At 45.0% G+C, this 19,833-nt stretch overlaps 1 protein-coding gene across 6 annotated transcripts in view; it reads right to left on the bottom strand.

Moving 5' to 3' along the window:
* zeb2a (zinc finger E-box binding homeobox 2a) overlaps positions 1-17,199 on the bottom strand; it is a 54,229-nt gene extending 37,030 nt beyond the window's left edge. For 4 of the 6 annotated variants that reach the window (XM_034562022.1, XM_034562020.1, XM_034562021.1 and 1 more), the window contains exon 1: positions 15,033-15,363. In XM_034562022.1, the coding sequence (XP_034417913.1) occupies positions 15,033-15,105 (73 nt within the window). In that variant the 5' untranslated portion in view covers positions 15,106-15,363. Of the gene's footprint in view, positions 1-15,032; positions 15,433-16,897 lie in introns of those variants that run through there. The other 2 variants (XM_034562018.1, XM_034562019.1) reach the window with 2 other exon arrangements.
* Positions 17,200-19,833: the final 2,634 nt, after the last annotated feature.

Genomic DNA, 19,833 nt, shown 5'->3' on the forward strand with positions numbered 1-19,833 from the left:
AAACCAGGGTGTAGTTCCTTCATGGCGGCGCTTGGTTCAACCCGGAAGGAGACAAACTGGACCAACACTGTCTGAAGGTCACGGTGCCCTTCACCCTAACCTTATAATACAGTAACATGTCATATATGGACACATTCAAACTCAATGTACTTCCAATCTGAGCTGCACTTCATCCCTCATACTCTCCCAGCAGACCAACAACAAGACGTATCCAACACCGAACACGTGGAAACACACAAAGTCGCAAAGAAGAAGCATCCAACGAGCGCAGGATGGGGAAGTGTGACTGAAGAAGAGAAGAGAGTGTGAGGGTGGGAAGGTGTGTGTTCTGAGAAACAGAAGAAGAAGCAACAGTGCGGTGACGAGGTCAACAAAACCCGTGAAACCAGTCAGCAGATTGCAGCGGCAGAAGGAACTCGAGGACACTTCAGTGTCGACACAGAAAAGAGGAAACGGCATGTTTTCTATCTCACCTGCTTTGTATGGGCCGAGGTTGTTGGGCAGAAGCAGCAGAGCCGCACATGGGAAGAAGAAGAAGAAGAAGAAGAAGAAGAAGAAGAAGAAGACACATTAATTCATTATTCACTTCACGGTTTGGAGGCTGGAGACACTTTCAAGTTCCAGTCAGGCCAATTAACTCATTCATTATTTTTAATGTAGACGATTAACAGACATTACCCTGAACACCACTCAAAGACCATGTATCAGAGTACTGTAGATGGAGTCTTCAAAGATAACAATAGAAATGTTTCAAATCTGCAGCTCTACGTGGTGTAGACTGTGTAGACAGTGTAGACATGGTGTAGACTGTGTAGACATGGTGTAGACTGTGTAGACATGGTGTAGACTGTGTAGACATGGTGTAGACATGGTGTAGACTGTGTAGACTGTGTATACATGGTGTAGACATGGTGTAGACTGTGTAGACATGGTGTAGACTGTGTAGACATGGTGTAGACTGTGTAGACTGTGTAGACATGGTATAGACTGTGTAGACATGGTGTAGACATGGTGTAGACATGGTGTAGACTGTGTAGACTGTGTAGACATGGTGTAGACATGGTGTAGACCATGTAGACATGGTGTAGACTGTGTAGACATGGTGTAGACCATGTAGACATGGTGTAGACTGTGTAGACATGGTGTAGATTGTGTAGACATGGTGTAGACCATGTAGACATGGTGTAGACTGTGTAGACATGGTGTAGACTGTGTAGACATGGTGTAGATCATGTAGACATGGTATAGACTGTGTAGACATGGTATAGACTGTGTAGACATGGTGTAGATTGTGTAGACATGGTGTAGACCATGTAGACATGGTATAGACTGTGAAGACATGGTATAGATTGTGTAGACATGGTATAGACTGTGTAGACATGGTATAGATTGTGTAGACATGGTATAGACTGTGTAGACATGGTATAGATTGTGTAGACATGGTATAGACTGTGTAGACATGGTATAGATTGTGTAGACATGGTGTAGACTGTGTAGACATGGTGTAGATTGTGTAGACATGGTGTATATTGTGTAGACATGGTGTAGACTGTGTAGACATGGTGTAGACCATGTAGACATGGTGTAGACTGTGTAGACATGGTGTAGATTGTGTAGACATGGTGTAGACTGTGTAGACATGGTGTAGACTGTGTAGACATGGTGTAGACCATGTAGACATGGTATAGACTGTGTAGACATGGTGTAGACTGTGTAGACATGGTGTAGACCATGTAGACATGGTATAGACCATGTAGACATGGTATAGACTGTGTAGACATGGTATAGACTGTGTAGACATGGTGTAGATTGTGTAGACATGGTGTAGACCATGTAGACATGGTATAGACTGTGAAGACATGGTATAGATTGTGTAGACATGGTATAGACTGTGTAGACATGGTATAGATTGTGTAGACATGGTATAGACTGTGTAGACATGGTATAGATTGTGTAGACATGGTGTAGACTGTGTAGACATGGTGTAGATTGTGTAGACATGGTGTATATTGTGTAGACATGGTGTAGACTGTGTAGACATGGTGTAGACTGTGTAGACATGTTGGGGACATGAAGGGGACATGTTGGGGTGTCCTTTGTCTGTGTTGCTTAGGGGTGAAGTAATGGCTGCTGTCCATGCAGCTGAATGGGGGCTCTTCTGGTCTACTGCACGTATACATAAGTCAGATCATTATTGTCTGGTATCGCTTGGATCAATTTGCATTTAACCCAGATTTCTGGGACCAAAGCCGCTAAGAGACAACATGGAAACGAGGACAGGAAGCTGTCTTATCATCATCTTCACTCCTTCCTCTTTCCTCTGATGAAATAAACATGTTTTTATTTCAGCGTTTTCCTTCTGTTGGAGCTCCAGAGCCACAAATCACATTTTATTTTCACCAACGTGCCAAACGTCCAGCACAAAGAAGCCTCCTGAAAGAGGGGGGGGGGGGGGGGGGGGGGGGGGACTCCCAGTCTAACAGTTACTCTGTCCCAGCTACACGTCTATAGGTGTTAGCCTAGCTTAGCACAAAGACTGGAAGGAATCCAGTTATCTAACAGTATGTATCATCAGTACAACACTGTTCTTTACTGTGGAACACAATATAGCCTGTTAGCTCGTTAGCCCGTTAGCACACATTGTAGCACGGCCTGCTATACGGATCAGGTACCAGGGTACTCAGGTATCAGCATACTGTGTATAAATACTTAGGTATCAGTGTACTGTGTATAAATACTTAGGTATCAGCGTACTGTGTATAAATACTTAGGTATCAGCGTACTGTGTATAAATACTTAGGTATCAGCGTACTGTGTATAAATACTTAGGTATCAGCGTACTGTGTATAAATACAGCGTACTGTGTATAAATACTTAGGTATCAGGGTACTGTGTATAAATACTTAGGTATCAGCGTACTGTGTATAAATACTTAGGTATCAGTGTACTGTGTATAAATACTTAGGTATCAGCGTACTGTGTATAAATACAGCGTACTGTGTATAAATACTTAGGTATCAGAGTACTGTGTATAAATACAGCGTACTGTGTATAAATACTTAGGTATCAGCGTACTGTGTATAAATACTTAGGTATCAGCGTACTGTGTATAAATACTTAGGTATCAGTGTACTGTGTATAAATACTTAGGTATCAGTGTACTGTGTATAAATACTTAGGTATCAGCGTACTGTGTATAAATACTTAGGTATCAGCGTACTGTGTATAAATACTTAGGTATCAGCGTACTGTGTATGAATACTTAGGTATCAGCGTACTGTGTATAAATACAGCGTACTGTGTATAAATACTTAGGTATCAGCGTACTGTGTATAAATACTTAGGTATCAGCGTACTGTGTATAAATACTTAGGTATCAGGGTACTGTGTATGAATACTTAAGTATCAGCGTACTGTGTATAAATACTTAGGTATCAGCGTACTGTGTATGAATACTTAGGTATCAGCGTACTGTGTATAAATACTTAGGTATCAGGGTACTGTGTATAAATACTTAGGTATCAGCGTACTGTGTATGAATACTTAGGTATCAGGGTACTGTGTATAAATACTTAGGTATCAGGGTACTGTGTATAAATACTTAGGTATCAGGGTACTGTGTATAAATACTTAGGTATCAGGGTATCTCTCATTAAATTGGTAAATTGGGAACAGAACCTTTAATACGTCCCATCTACAGAGAGTTCTGCTTTCACACATAAACATAATTTAACAGCTACAAGTTAATTAAAATTAATTTAAGTAAGACAATAGATATAACAGTTTGCATATTAATGATGTGTTTCATGTTTCAATGCCATTTTGGTCGAGACATTAAATATTTGACGAATCGAATCAAAAGCATTTCTGGATTCACAGTCGACACCTTCAAAGCACTAAGCACAGAGGGGTCCGGGTCTGAGTTTAGAGGGGTCCGGGTCTGAGTTTAGTTTAGAAGGGTCCGGGTCTGAGTTTAGAGGGGTCCGGGTCTGAGTTTAGAGGTATCCAGGTCTGAGTTTAGAGGTATCCAGGTCTGAGTTTAGAGGTATCCAGGTCTGAGGTTAGAGGTATCCAGGTCTGAGTTTAGAGGTGTCCAGGTCTGAGGTTAGAGGTATCCAGGTCTGAGTTTAGAGGTATCCAGGTCTGAGGTTAGAGGTATCCAGGTCTGAGTTTAGAGGTGTCCAGGTCTGAGTTTAGAGGTATCCGGGTCTGAGTTTAGAGGGGTCCGGGTCTGAGGTTAGAGGTGTCCAGGTCTGAGTTTAGAGGTATCCAGGTCTGAGTTTAGAGGGGTCCGGGTCTGAGTTTAGAGGGGTCCGGGTCTGAGTTTAGAGGGGTCCGGGTCTGAGTTTAGAGGGGTCCGGGGTTTAGAGGGGTCCGGGGTTTAGAGGGGTCTGGGTCTGAGTTTAGAGGGGTCCGGGTCTGAGTTTAGAGGTATCCAGGTCTGAGTTTAGAGGAGTCCGGGTCTGAGTTTAGAGGGGTCCAGGTCTGAGTTTAGAGGGGTCCGGGTCTGAGTTTAGAGGTATCCAGGTCTGAGTTTAGAGGGGTCCAGGTCTGAGTTTAGAGGGGTCCGGGTCTGAGTTTAGAGGGGTCCAGGTCTGAGTTTAGAGGTATCCAGGTCTGAGTTTAGAGGGGTCCAGGTCTGAGTTTAGAGGGGTCCAGGTCTGAGTTTAGAGGGGTCCGGGTCTGGACGGTGTTCAGAAACATGAAATATGTTTTGCTTCCCTTTAACCTACATGTGTGACACTGACGGACCGGATTGGGGGTTATCGATTGACCCGGTTCATCGCGGCTGCTGTCGCTCGTGTGTGAACTGATCCAGACGTTAACATCTGTGTCACATCGATCTGATCAGAGACACAAAGCCTGATCCAGAACGATGAAGTGTAAACACACAGTGGGAGGAGGCCAGAAAGAAGCGCACACATCAATGACCTCCATTGAATCTGGTCCCTCCGAACGAGGCCCCGGCAGCCAATGAGAGCGCACAAAGCCGGCCTTTCAAGTTCATCTGGACTGATGTAATAAAATTGACACATGGAGTCGGCTGAATTCTGGGGCGCCTGTTACCTAAACTCTCATTTCCAAAGCTCTGTCACCTCCCCTCACTGCAAATGAATCAATTACAGAGCAGCATAATCCTGTTAGGGGGAGATGAATGCATACCTCCCCGTTGGCAGGTGCTGGTAGGCTGAAGGGGCTTATTGGAGCAGGCCATATCAAAGCTGGGGCTTGTATCTGCCACATTAGAACCACTGCTAACCAGAGGGAACCAGCCAGAGGGAACCAGCCAGAGGGAACCAACCAGTAATTACAAACCAGAGGGAACCAGACAAAAAAAACCGGCCAGAGAGAACCAAACGTAGAGAACAAACCAGAGAACAAACCAGAGAGAACAAACCAGAGAGAACAAACCAAAGAACAAACCAGAGAGAACCAGCCAGAGAACAAACCAGAGAGAACCAGCCAGAGAACAAACCAGAGGGAACCAAACGTAGAGAACAAACCAGAGAACAAACCAGAGAGAACCAGCCAGAGAACAAACCAGAGAGAACCAGCCAGAGAACAAACCAGAGGGAACCAAACGTAGAGAACAAACCAGAGAACAAACCAGAGAGAACCAGCCAGAGAACAAACCAGAGGGAACCAAACGTAGAGAACAAACCAGAGAACAAACCAGAGAGAACCAGCCAGAGAACAAACCAGCCACAGAGAACCAGACAGAGAACAAACCAGAGAGAACAAACCAGAGGGAACAAACCAGAGGGAACAAACCAGTGCACATACATAGACATAAATACTGTGTGCATATATTGTATTGTTATTGTTTTAGGTGTTTGACTAAATAATGAAGTCCGTGGTTTGTTCATGTTCTATTTTATCGAAGGCCATATTCTTCATTTTGATTATTAATAATCTAATTACTGTAAACAATGAAACTTCTAGACAGAGTTAATGTATGTTGACGTTGTGATGCGATGATTATGATGTTTACGTCTGAAGCCTTTCAGCTGACCGGCGTGTTATTGTCAGGTACCACTGTTCCCATTGGATGACACCGAGCAGAAGGGGTGGGGGTGGGGTGTGTGTGTGGGGGGGGGGCTGGGAACCAACAACCCCCCCATTGTTTGTGGGCGCGGCACATTCACGAGGTCCAATCGGTCTGGCAGCGGCGGGCGACATTCTGAAGCACCTTGTCAGATAACGCCCGAGCCCAGCGAGGAGATAATGGGGCAACAATGACAGAGGGGCAGTGTGCAGCCAGGGGGGGGGGGGGGGGGGGGGGGGGGGGGGGGGGGGGGTAGGTTAGAGACAACAAGAAGGAGGGTGGGAGAGAGAGAGAGAGAGAACAACTAAAGCCCCTGCTTCGCTCGCCCTCCCCCCGCCGGCAGCCCCGGCTCACCCAGACCATTGTGCACCCGGGGGGGGGGGGTTCAGGAGATAAATGGCCGCATGTTAACCACGTTTGACAGGCTGCACAAAAGGGGACACCTCGGGTCCCATGACGCAACCTGTACCCCCCCCCCTCCCCAACACCGTCAACACCACCACCCAAACACAGGAGGACCGGGGAGACACGGGGGATCGGGTCAAGTCTGGACAGGAAGTGGGGATTTTATGCTTATCGTTTAAACAACCACGCTTTCAAAATAAGAGCTCAATCAGAACCCGAAGCTACGTTGATTATTAATGAGGAGGAAGAGTCAGATGAATGGAGCCGCCCGGCGGGGTCGAGGTGTTCGGCGTGTTGCTGGTTCTCATCCCGACATCGACCGACAACCAGCTCTCTGGTTCCTTTAGTGACGACATCGTTCTGGGTTTTGGACACAACTATCAGAAGAGTCTGAGCGTGAAGAAGCCACACTCTGGAGGCTGGGTTTGGTTGTGTGTGTGTGTGTGTGTGTGTGTGTGTGTGTGAGAGGGGGGGGCTATTCTCCTCTGCTAACCTTTTCAGCCCGGGCCTGATTCTTTGATGGCTGACGGGACTCACAAAGGCACCTGCCCCATCCCAGAGCCGCCCCCCCGCTCTCCTCCCCTGACCTGACCAGCATTCCTGGCCTACAGGGGGTCCTCCCCATGGCTACCTTTACAACGCCGTCCCCCCAAACCAAAGTCTGGTAATCTCACAGCAAACAATGTTGTGGCGGCTCGGAGGCGACGCACGAGACTTCTCACAGCTGCTCGACTCTAAGGTGATGAAGCCCGTCCCCGTGGGAACAGAGTAACCAGAGTGCATGATGGGAGATCTGAAGGATCTTACTGGTCTCCAGGTTATGATGCAACTTTAGCAAGCAGGAAACTAAAAGCACTAAATAAATCTAAACATTTCAATGGAACTTGTGGTCCAAGATGTTGCTCATGTATTCAATAGATTACTCTCTGTTTCAGGACTACTTTGTACTATCTGTATCCATGTTGTATGAATAGATGTTCCTTTTGTTATTGTTGATGTAAAACAGGCTTGAAATACACTTTGCTATCGTGGCTTCTCTTATTAACTACACATGAACCATCATGTCTGAAGGTCTCTGGGTGGTCTCTGCATGGTCTCTGGATAGTCTCTGAATAGTCTCTGGATGGTCTCTGCATGGTCTCTGGGTAGTCTCTGGATGGTCTCTGGATAGTCTCTGAATAGTCTCTGGATAGTCTCTGCATGGTCTCTGAATGGTCTCTGGGTAGTCTCTGGATAGTCTCTGAATAGTCTCTGGATGGTCTCTGCATGGTCTCTGCATGGTCTCTGGGTAGTCTCTGGATGGTCTCTGGATAGTCTCTGAATAGTCTCTGGATAGTCTCGGCATGGTCTCTGCATAGTCTCTGAATGGTCTCTGGGTAGTCTCTGGATGGTCTCTTGTTGGTCTCTACATGGTCTCTGAATGGTCTCTGGATGGTCTCTGGATGGTCTCTTGTTGGTCTCTACATGGTCTTTGGATGGTCTCTGGGTGGTCTCTTGTTGGTCTCTACATGGTCTCTGGGTGGTCTCTTGTTGGTCTCTGGATGGTCTCTTGTTGGTCTCTACATGGTCTCTGGATGGTCTCTGGGTGGTCTCTTGTTGGTCTCTACATAGTCTCTGGGTGTTCTCTTGTTGGTCTCTACATGGTCTCTGGATGGTCTCTTGTTGGTCTCTACATGGTCTCTGGGTAATCTTTGGGTGGTCTCTTGTTGGTCTCTACATGGTCTCTGGGTAATCTCTGGGTGGTCTCTTGTTGGTCTCTACATGGTCTTTGGATGATCTCTGGGTGGTCTCTTGTTGGTCTCTACATGGTCTCTACATGGTCTCTGGATGGTCTCTTGTTGGTCTCTACATGGTCTCTGAATGGTATCTGGGTAGTCTATGGATGGTCTCTGGATAGTCTCTGAATAGTCTCTGGATGGTCTCTGCATAGTCTCTGAATGGTCTCTGGGTAGTCTCTGGATGGTCTCTTGTTGGTCTCTACATGGTCTCTGAATGGTCTCTGGATGGTCTCTGGATGGTCTCTGGATGGTCTCTTGTTGGTCTCTACATGGTCTTTGGATGGTCTCTGGGTGGTCTCTTGTTGGTCTCTGGGTGGTCTCTTGTTGGTCTCTACATGGTCTCTGGATGGTCTCTGGGTGGTCTCTTGTTGGTCTCTACATGGTCTCTGGGTAATCTCTGGGTGGTCTCTTGTTGGTCTCTACATTGTCTCTGGGTAATCTCTGGGTGGTCTCTTGTTGGTCTCTACATTGTCTCTGGGTAATCTCTGGGTGGTCTCTTGTTGGTCTCTACATGGTCTCTGGGTAATCTCTGGGTGGTCTCTTGTTGGTCTCTACATGGTCTCTGGGTAATCTCTGGGTGGTCTCTTGTTGGTCTCTACATGGTCTCTGGATGGTCTCTTGTTGGTCTCTACATGGTTTCTGGATGGTCTCTGGGTGGTCTCTACATGGTCTCTCTCTTGTTGGTCTCTACATGGTCTCTGGGTGGTCTCTTGTTGGTCTCTACATGGTCTCTGATGGCCTTTGAGGTGCAGAAGTGTCCCTCAAGCTGGACTTGGTGGAGCAGCTTTGACAGGAGTGTCAGCTCAGATAACTCAGACAGCTCAGAGGTCAGTTCAGCAGGACTTCCCCCGAGGCTGAAGGGGGGAGTCCTCATTACTTTAATTGGTAGATCTGGGACCAGGAAGTGGTGTCCTGAAACTCTGATCTGATCTGAGGAGGTTTGACTGAGAGGACAGAGAGTCCGAGTGAACGAACCGAGGAAACTGACGGAGAGAAACCGTCTCTTCCTGTTGTGAAACTATTTATTTCGCCACCGTCCCAAAGATCACGCTGTCCGAGGTCATAAACATAATTATTAGCAAGCAGAGTAGTTTGGATTCTTTCCAGTGAGGAAGGGGAACTGCATTATGAACCCCAAACCTTTTGCAATAATTACACAAGTTTGATTTGTGAGCTCTGAAACATGAATCAAGGCCCCAGAGCGACCTTTGAACCCTAAACCCTCCGGTGGTGGAAAGAGGGAGGCGGTCTGACGCGTCCAAAGAACACAAGACCTTTCACAGGAGACATGAAACCTAACGACTTGTATGGTCACGTGACCGGCGTGGCCACTGCCATGAGAGGTTCAATACCAGCTGGGAAAACACGGTGTTCCTCACGACGATCGGCAGAAACACAGGAGCTCCGATTCGATTGATTTTAAACTGATTGTGTTCACACAGAGGTGGGCGGAGCCTAACGCCGTGGGACTGGACACAGATGTCGTGACACCTTAGTCCAGCCGTCAGCTATTGATTGTTCCATGTGAGCGTGACCTTGCCGCAGGAGCTCGGCCAATTAAACAAACAGTTTCTGTGAGGGCGGGGCCAATGAGAACAAAGTGAGCAGCAGATTCACAGACCTCCGTTACACCTGTACTGGGGGGGTGGGGGGGTGGGGGGGGGGGGGATTTAAAACTCCATGGTCAACATTATGATCTTTTCCTTCCTTTTCTCCTTCTTATTCTTCTCTTTATTTTCATTCTTCTCCTTCTTTTTCCTCTAGTGTCACCGTAAACGCTCACTTTATCTTTGTATAGTTTCACCTCATGTTGAGTTATTATTGTCACTATTGTCATTTCCATTATTGTTATTATTATTATCATCATTATTAGTAGTGCTATTGTTATTAGCATCATTGTTATTATTATCATTATTGATATAACTGGATGATTTATTAGAAAAGACTTTATTATTAATTAGTGAATGAGCGCAGTTTAATGTGTCACATTTACTACGATGAAGCTGCTCCAGCAACCATGTTATTAATTTATTATTATTATTTATTAACCGGTTGGTTCTCTTAATAATGGAAAAGTAACACAACTCCTGTATTTGTTACTATTAATTAATTAATTAATTAAATTCATCTGTGTTATAATGATGAATCCCTATACATGTGCAGTGTTTTCAACTGAACTGAAAGGGGAGGAGTCTAGAGACCCCCCCCCCCCCCCCCCCCCCCCCCCCCCCCCCCCCCCCCCCCCCCCCCCCCCCCCCCCCCCCCCCCCCCCCCCCCCCCAGCAGACATCCAAACAGAAAAGAGTTAAACAAACAAACAAGTTTATGATGAATGAGTGAATCTGTGAGCGAGTGAACCAGTTAATTAGTGAATCGGTGAATCAGTTTCGGCTACAAGTTATTAAGACTAAGTTCTAATAACAATATTTAATAGCGTTACTAAATGACACTAATACTTAGTAATAATATTAATACTCAGTAATAATACCAGTATTCAATAATAATACTAAAACTTAGTAACCATACTAATACTTATAAATAATACTAATACTCAGAAATACAAATAATTATTCTGAAGTCTGAAGAAACATTCTGGAATCATGAATTAATTAATGTCATTATTAGATCATGTGACCGTGATGTCACTCTCTGGGCGGTGTTGTTTTATTGTGGCGGGGCAAGAGCCAGACTTCCTGTTACTGTTACTGTCATGTGTCTGTTTCAACTCCCTGAACAAAGGGCCCTTCTCCTGGAACGGGGCCCCGGCTCCTCCTCCAGAGTGTACGGTGAAGTAAATCTGCCTAAATCCTGAGGGGGGGGGGGGGTAATCTCTTTTTCTTCTCAATCGAACAGCTCTGGGGGGGGGGGGGAGAATTAGGAATTCATATCACATGCTGCATTTTAAACTTGATTCCTGACTTTAAGAAACACAAAGCTGACTGACAAGCTCAAAGGGCCTCCAGCCCCCTACAGGAAGAACATGGAACAACACCTCTACTCTGAGGGTCCCGGGGCTCCAGGGGCCTCCAGCCCCCTAAAGGAAGAACATGGAACAACACCTCTACTCTGAGGGGCCCGGGGCTCCAGGGGCCTCCAGCCCCCTACAGGAAGAACATGGAACAACACCTCTACTCTGAGGGTCCCGGGGCTCCAGGGGCCTCCATGCCCCCTAAAGGAAGAACATGGAACAACACCTCTACTCTGAGGGTCCCGGGGCTCCAGGGGCCTCCAGCCCCCTACAGGAAGAACATGGAACAACACCTCTACTCTGAGGGTCCCGGGGCTCCAGGGGCCTCCAGCCCCCTACAGGAAGAACATGGAACAACACAGAGGAAACATTGAGGTAAAATATTTGTATATAATCATTGATGATTTATGCAACACAAAAAAATAATTCCTTAAACGGTTTCAGGGTTAGTTTCTAAGTCCTGTGATCCTTTAAGACGTCTATCTGTCCATCGGGGGGGGGGGGGGGGGGGGGGTGGTCTATATAGGCCAGACACACACACCTTCCATCCACCTTCCTCCCTCTTTTCTTTCATGGACTTCCTCCTCCTCCTCCTCCTCCTCCTCCTCCTCTTTTCATCGGGCCTCCGGCGGTGAAGCGCTCTGAATTGTGATTAAGAACGAAGAGAGAGGAGCTTTTTCTTTGTTCTGCCCTCAGGGAGGTGTTTACTAAGGGGGGGGGGGGGGGGGGGCAGATATGAAAGACATTAAGGTCAGTCAGAATAAGAGCGACAGAGTACAGTGATCCTATCTGAAGACACTGTGTGTTTGCATTCCTACATTAAGGGGACATTGAACCTGTCTCATTCTGACATTAAGGGGACATTGAACCTGTCTCAGTCTGACGTTAAGGGGACATTGAACCTGTCTCAGTCTGACGTTAAGGGGACATTGAACCTGTCTCATTCTGACATTAAGGGGACATTGAACCTGTCTCAGTCTGACGTTAAGGGGACATTGAACCTGTCTCAGTCTGACGTTAAGGGGACATTGAACCTGTCTCATTCTGATGTTAAGGGGACATTGAACCTGTCTCATTCTGACGTTAAGGGGACATTGAACCTGTCTCAGTCTGACGTTAAGGGGACATTGAACCTGTCTCATTCTGATGTTAAGGGGACATTGAACCTGTCTCATTCTGACATTAAGGGGACATTGATCCTGTCTCATTCTGACATTAAGGGGACATTGAACCTGTCTCATTCTGACATTAAGGGGACATTGATCCTGTCTCATTCTGACATTAAGGGGACATTGAACCTGTCTCATTCTGACATTAAGGGGACATTGAACCTGTCTCATTCTGATGTTAAGGGGACATTGAACCTGTCTCAGTCTGACGTTAAGGGGACATTGAACCTGTCTCAGTCTGACGTTAAGGGGAAATGGAACCTGTCTCAGTCTGACGTTAAGGGGAAATGGAACCTGTCTCAGTCTGACGTTAAGGGGACATTGAACCTGTCTCATTCTGACATTAAGGGGAAATGGAACCTGTCTCATTCTGAAATTAAGGGGACATTGAACCTGTCTCATTCTGACATTAAGGGGAAATGGAACCTGTCTCATTCTGAAATTAAGGGGACATTGAACCTGTCTCATTCTGATGTTAAGGGGACATTGAACCTGTCTCATTCTGAAATTAAGGGGACATTGAACCTGTCTCATTCTGACGTTAAGGGGACATTGAACCCAACGAGTAAGTCTTAATAGAATAGAACCACGACGGCCGTCTCTGGATTATGGTGTAAAATATTTAAAGCATTAGATTACAATTACAATTACAATAATTACAATTTATATTGTCATTATAATACTAATAACATGAATAAATAACAACAAATGGTGTTCTTTAATCCCTGTTCTTTAGTCTACGCTAACGTATTCTTTAATCTATACACTAACGGGTTCTTAAATCTTCACTAACAGGTTCTTTAATCTACACTCACGTATTCTTTAATCTATCAGGTTATTTAAATGTACACTAATGTGTTCTTTAATCTACACTATCAGAATCTTTAAATCAACACTAATGTGTTCTTTAATCTACACTATCAGAATCTTTAAATCAACACAAATGGGTTCTTTAATCTACACTATCAGAATCTTTAAATCAACACAAATGTGTTCTTTAATCTACACTATCGGGTTCTTTAAATCAACACAAATGGGTTCTTTAATCTACACTATCGGGTTCTTTAAATCAACACAAATGGGTTCTTTAATCCACACTATCGGGTTCTTTAAATCAACACAAATGGGTTCTTTAATCCACACTATCGGGTTCTTTAAATCAACACAAATGGGTTCTTTAATCCACACTATCGGGTTCTTTAAATCAACACAAATGGGTTCTTTAATCCACACTATAGGGTTCTTTAACTCCTTTAAAAACAAAATGTTGTTCTCTTGTCAAACTTGTAGAAATCGTTCTGAGCGACTCGTGAACATCCTCAGAGAGGCGGAGCCTAAGACAATGTTCGGAGAACATTTAGTGCCCCAACAGCAAAACATCTCTTCATCTTCTTTATATTAATTGAAAAATCATCTCAATCACTCAAAATCCAATTCCACAATCATTCAGACTAAATATTAAATTGTTGCATGAGGAGGATCTTCAGGCCGGAGGTTCATGTGTCAAACCGGCCTTCAGATCCACATCAATGCCACAATTCACATTAATCAAGTCAAATAATTCACATTAATCAAGTCAAATATTTCACACACAACCAAAGGACAGAAAACGTTCTAAATAAAGAGGTTTTCTTTATTTGTGATGAAGACGAACAATGAGGTCCAAACATCAGGCAGAAAACGGAGCGTTCCAGAAAACAGCTGCAGCCTCACAGCTGGATGTGACAGACAGGCACCCGGAGATCCTGTTACACCCTAATCCCCCCGACCCCCCTCAGCCCGTCACCCCCCAGGACCCCGAGGGAGGAGACGACCCGCAGAAGAAGAACAACCATGAAGCCTCGACGGAGGAAACACAGAACTTCATCTTTTAAATTTAAAATACACGATGTTACAAACCGCTCCCCTTTAAATGTTGTTTTTGAAAAGTGAGTCAAGTTCACAGGAAAAATTAATAAACAAATAAATAAACAACCGAATATAAAAGTCTCAGACAGATTGTGTTTTTAAATGGGCCTGAAGACCTTATTGTGATGAAGATGAGATGCCGAAGAGCATCTTCATCTTTAATGCAGCAGAAGACACGAAAACAGGACTTTAAATTAAAAATACACATTCATGTTTCTGACTCATTTAAATGAAATAAACGTGACGACTGAACTGTAATTTGAGTCCAAGAGGAAATAAAAAATAAACACTTTTTTAAACACAACAAGAAATTCAATTCATGTTGTTTGTTTGTTTGTGGACGCACGCGCCGTCACATCTCGACGTGCTCATTAAAGTCTCATATTCTAAAGTTCATTTCTTAATTTCTTTATTGTTTTCAGGACGCGGGCGCGCGGCCACAGGTCCCCACGCGCGGCCGCGGCTCACGAATAACGGTTTCCCTGCTTTGAGACCCGCCGGGACCCGGACCCGGAGACGGGACCCGGACCCGGAGCCGGGTCCCGGCGGGTCCCGGCTCCGGGTCCATCACAGCGTGAGGCCCGGAGGCTCCACACAGACTCGTGTCCCCCTGAAAGCTCCACAAAGTCCCGGTAAAGAACTTCGCGTGTGTCGGGGCGCGTCCCGGGGACCCGCGGGGACGTCCCGGGCCCGGCGGGGACCGCAGAGTTTGCGGGACTTGTTGCGGGACTCGGGGTGTCGGTGTGCGGGCTCTCTTACCGTTCTTCCTCCGGGGGTTGGCCTGCTTTCGCCTCTTGCAGCGGGGACCCTCCGCCATGATCTGCTGCTTCATTGAGGACTCGATCCGGTCCGCATGGGCTCCTCGATCCGGATCCGCTGCTCCTCCGCGCTCCCTGACAACCAGCACACACAAAGTAAATCCCAGACCAGGTCCCGGACCCGGACCCGCTTCACGGAGACCTTCAGCCAACTTTAGAGCATTAGATCCGTCAGAAGACTTTGTTTGATTCTCTTGAGGGAGTTTGTTTTGTTGCACCGACCGAGCGACCCGCCGCCCGCGTCCCCGCCCGCCTGGAGAGTGATGAGAGGAGCGGTGCTGTCTGACGAGGAGGCGGACACACGCACACGCACACGCACACACACACACACACACACACACTCACACACACACGCTCACACACACACACACGCTCACACACACACACACACACTCACACACACGCTCACACACGCACGCACACACACACACGCACACACACACACACTCACACACGCACACACACACACTCACACACACACGCTCACACACACGCACACGCACGCACACACACACACGCACACACACTCACACACACGCTCACACACACACACACAATCACACACACACGCTCACACACACACACACACACACACAATCACACACACACGCTCACACGCACACACGCACACGCACACACACACACACACACTCACACAAACGCTCACACACACACACACACACAATCACACACACACGCTCACACACACACACGCACGCACACACACACGCACACACACACACACGCTCACACACACACACGCACGCACACACACACGCACACACACACACACACGCTCACGCACACACACACACACACAATCACACTCAGACACGCACATACTCACACACACTCATACACTCACACGCAAGCTCACACACACGCGGACGCACACACACACGCACAAACAACGCACGCACACTTTTGACATAAATAATAAATACTCAAAATAAACTTGTTGATTTTTTTTTCTGGGAGTAAAAAAAATTCCCAAAGTCTGATTATAGATCAGGAAATATATCTGAATTTATGTTCATATTATACCTGGATAATATTATATATCCCTGATTATATTTACCTGAATATATATATATCTGAATAATATTATATACACCTGAATAAAAGTGAATATGTGTTTATATGTGTGAATATATATTTATATATGCGTTAATATACGTGAATATGTGTGCGTGTTAAGAGTGGATATATGAATATATATATATATATATATATATATATATATATATATATATATATATATATATATTCATATATATGTGTTAATGTGTTAATATTAACACATATATATATATTCATATATATGTGTTAATATTGGATATGAGCGACAGGCGGTTATATAAGAGGAAGGAGACGCAGGTTGTGTAATCTGTCTACAGGTCAATAAAACAAACAAAACATTTTATAATACTTCTCAAACATTTTAAAACCTCTTCGTGGTATTTTCATGTTTCTCTGAAATCATCACGACTTCAAATCTTAAATCATCTGATTTCCGGTATTTCTAAATAATATTGATTTCCTGCCTCTGTGTAAATCTTCTGGATGTCTGAGCGGGGAGCGGCGGAGGCAGGACGCCGGGACAGACGTCCTCCTCCCGGCCTGCCTGCCTCCCTCCGCCGCCCTCCTCCTCCTCCGCTCCTCCATCCAACACCTGGAGCGGCAGCGGCGAGCGGGCGCGCGCACCTGTCTCCTCTCACCTGGCCGCGCCGCGCAGGTAACTGACGCGCTTTGATTGGCTCCTGAAAGAAGAGAGGAGAAGAAGAGCGGAGGCTACCGGAGACTTACCGGAGACCACCGGAGAGACACCACCGGAGAGAGACACCGCCGGAGAACAGAAGCAGCGATGAAGAAAAAAGTGGCGCTGCGCGTGTACCTCCGCCCTAAAATATGAAGAAGGATGAGGAGGGTCCCGGTGCGTCCCGGTGCGTCCCGGTGCTGCAGCAGAGCGGTCTGGTCCGGGTCCCGCAGCGGTCTGCGTGGCGTCTCCTCCCGGAGCCCGTCACCGATTCTCCCGTTTCTGCACCAGAAACAGGCTCGAGACCTCCGAGCAGCACGCGCCACCTATCTTCACGCGGAGGGATAATTGAGGAGTGTCCTCCCTCCTCCTCGCGCGCGCCATCACCTCCTCTGATCCGGGTCTTTGTTCGTGGTCTCGACCGGCAGCTCGCGCCGCTCCGCGGCCTCCACGCGGCCTCTCGTGCCGCTCTCGTGCGCCTCAGGCTGCACCTGATTGGCTCACACAGGTAGCTTACCTGAGCAGGTGAAGCCTCTCAGCGGCACGCGCTCTGTTTGCTCTCATCACAGAGGAGCAGGAGCATGCGCAGACGGGTCTGGGCTCCGGATTGTTGAACAGGTGTTTTACACACAAACACACACGCACACGCACACGCACACATACACACGCACACACGTACACGTACACACAAACACACGCGTACACGCACACACGCGCGCGCATAGACACACGCAAACACGTTCACACACACACGCACACGTACACGCACACATAGAAACACACACAAAATAAATAAATACAAATGTGGCCGTTTTCACTTCTTTTAGGAATATAAAATATATTGAGCTAGAAAATATGAAAGATAAACATAATTGTAATATTATTTTTAACAAATATTCATAAATTAACTTGATGTTTATTACGTGCAGTTAATAAAGTGTCAGGTCACAGTACCACAGAGTACACAAAGTACACAAAGTACACAGAGGAGACAGAGGAGACAGAGTACATAGAGGAGACAGAGTACACAAAGTACACAGAGGAGACAGAGTACATAGAGGAGACTGAGTACACAGAGGAGACAGAGTACACAGAGTACACAAAGTACACAGAGTACACAGAGGAGACAGAGTACACAGAGTACACAAAGTACACAGAGGAGACTGAGTACACAGAGTACACAAAGTACAGAGTACAGGTACTGAGACATGCAGTTTAAATACAAATAAATAGATACTAAATAAAGGAGGATGACTAGAGAAAAAATAAATGTATATATAAAAAATAAATACAAAATAAATAAAGAATACATAGAAAAAATAGGAAAAAAATAGAGAAAAAAATAATTAAATAGAGAATAAATATATATAAAATTAATTAATTAATACAAATTAAAAAGAGTAAATAGAGGATAAATAAAAAAGAACTAATAGAGAATATATAAAGAATAAATAATGAATAAATAAAAAACAAGTAGAGAAGAAATAAAATAATTTATAGAGAATAAAGAAAGAAATTGAGAAGAAATACAAATTGGTTGATTGAATAAATAGAGAATAAAACAAATTAATAAAGAATGAAAAGAGAATGATAGAGAATATATAAAGAAATAATAGCGAATTAAAAAATAAAAAAGAGAATAAATCAGGAGTAATAAACACTGAGTAGATGAATAAGAAGACTGAGTATTAATATGTATGAAGAAGTAACACCTTCACTAATTATAATAATGATTATCATGATAATAATATGAATGATGGAAATAGTAGTAGTACACACAACAACACAACAACACAACCTTAGTGTACACAACAACACAACAACACAACCCTAAAACAAACAACACAACCTTAGTGTACACAACAACACAACCCTAATACAAACAACACAACCTTAGTGTACACAACAACACAACCCTAATACAAACAACACAACCTTAGTGTACACAACAACACAACCCTAATACAAACAACACAACCTTAGTACACACAACAACACAACCCTAAAACAAACAACACAACTTTAGTGTACACAACAACACAACCCTAATACAAACAACACAACTTTAGTGTACACAACAACACAACCCTAATACAAACAACACAACTTTAGTGTACACAACAACACAACCCTAATACAAACAACACAACTTTAGTGTACACAACAACACAACAACACAACTCTATTACACAACACAACAAACCCGTCCCAAGACGTTCTGAATCTGATTATTTTATTGCGTTATATATATTTATTATATTCATTAGAATTAAATTTTAAATGAAATCAATTTATTATATTCGTTAGAATTATATTATATTTCATATTAAATATATTTATTATATTCATTATAATTATATTTTTTGCACAAAGTAAATCTTCATTTTCATCGTGATCTTCATCTCAGATTTAAAACGTTTATTTTATTAACTTCTTTATTCATAAACTTTGATTCGTTTGATTGGACACGAATCACAACGTCATAAAACCATAAAGTTCATTATTAACTCATCAGACTCCACCTCCTCACAGGTGGAGGATCATCTGTGATGGGACGTTGGGATTACCTTAATCTGTGTTTTGGGTGGAGGGGGCGGGGCAATATTATGGGGTGTTGGTGGGGTTTAAAGGGGTTTTACACTAATCACAGTTTATATTCCCATTAGGATTACAAGGGGGGGGGGGGGGGGGGGGGGGGGGGCACATCTGTTTCTTTGAAACAGGCCAGGTGAGATGGAGAGGGGGTCGCCATGTGGACCTGCACACACACACACACACACACACACACACACACACACACACACACACACACACCTCTGCAGGCATCATTAAAGGGGAGGAATGAGCTCCCTACCTGAGTCCTTTCACAGGTAGAAACTCATCTTCTCCTCAGACTCACACTGAGCCGCTCACACTGACCTCAAGTCAGCCCTTCACAATAAAAGACTGAAAGGACGGAGACGCTCAGAATCCCTTCTTCATCCTC

This window comes from Cyclopterus lumpus, chromosome 21 (assembly GCF_009769545.1).
Source record: "Cyclopterus lumpus isolate fCycLum1 chromosome 21, fCycLum1.pri, whole genome shotgun sequence".
In the NCBI taxonomy this organism is placed as follows: Eukaryota; Metazoa; Chordata; class Actinopteri; order Perciformes; family Cyclopteridae; genus Cyclopterus; species Cyclopterus lumpus.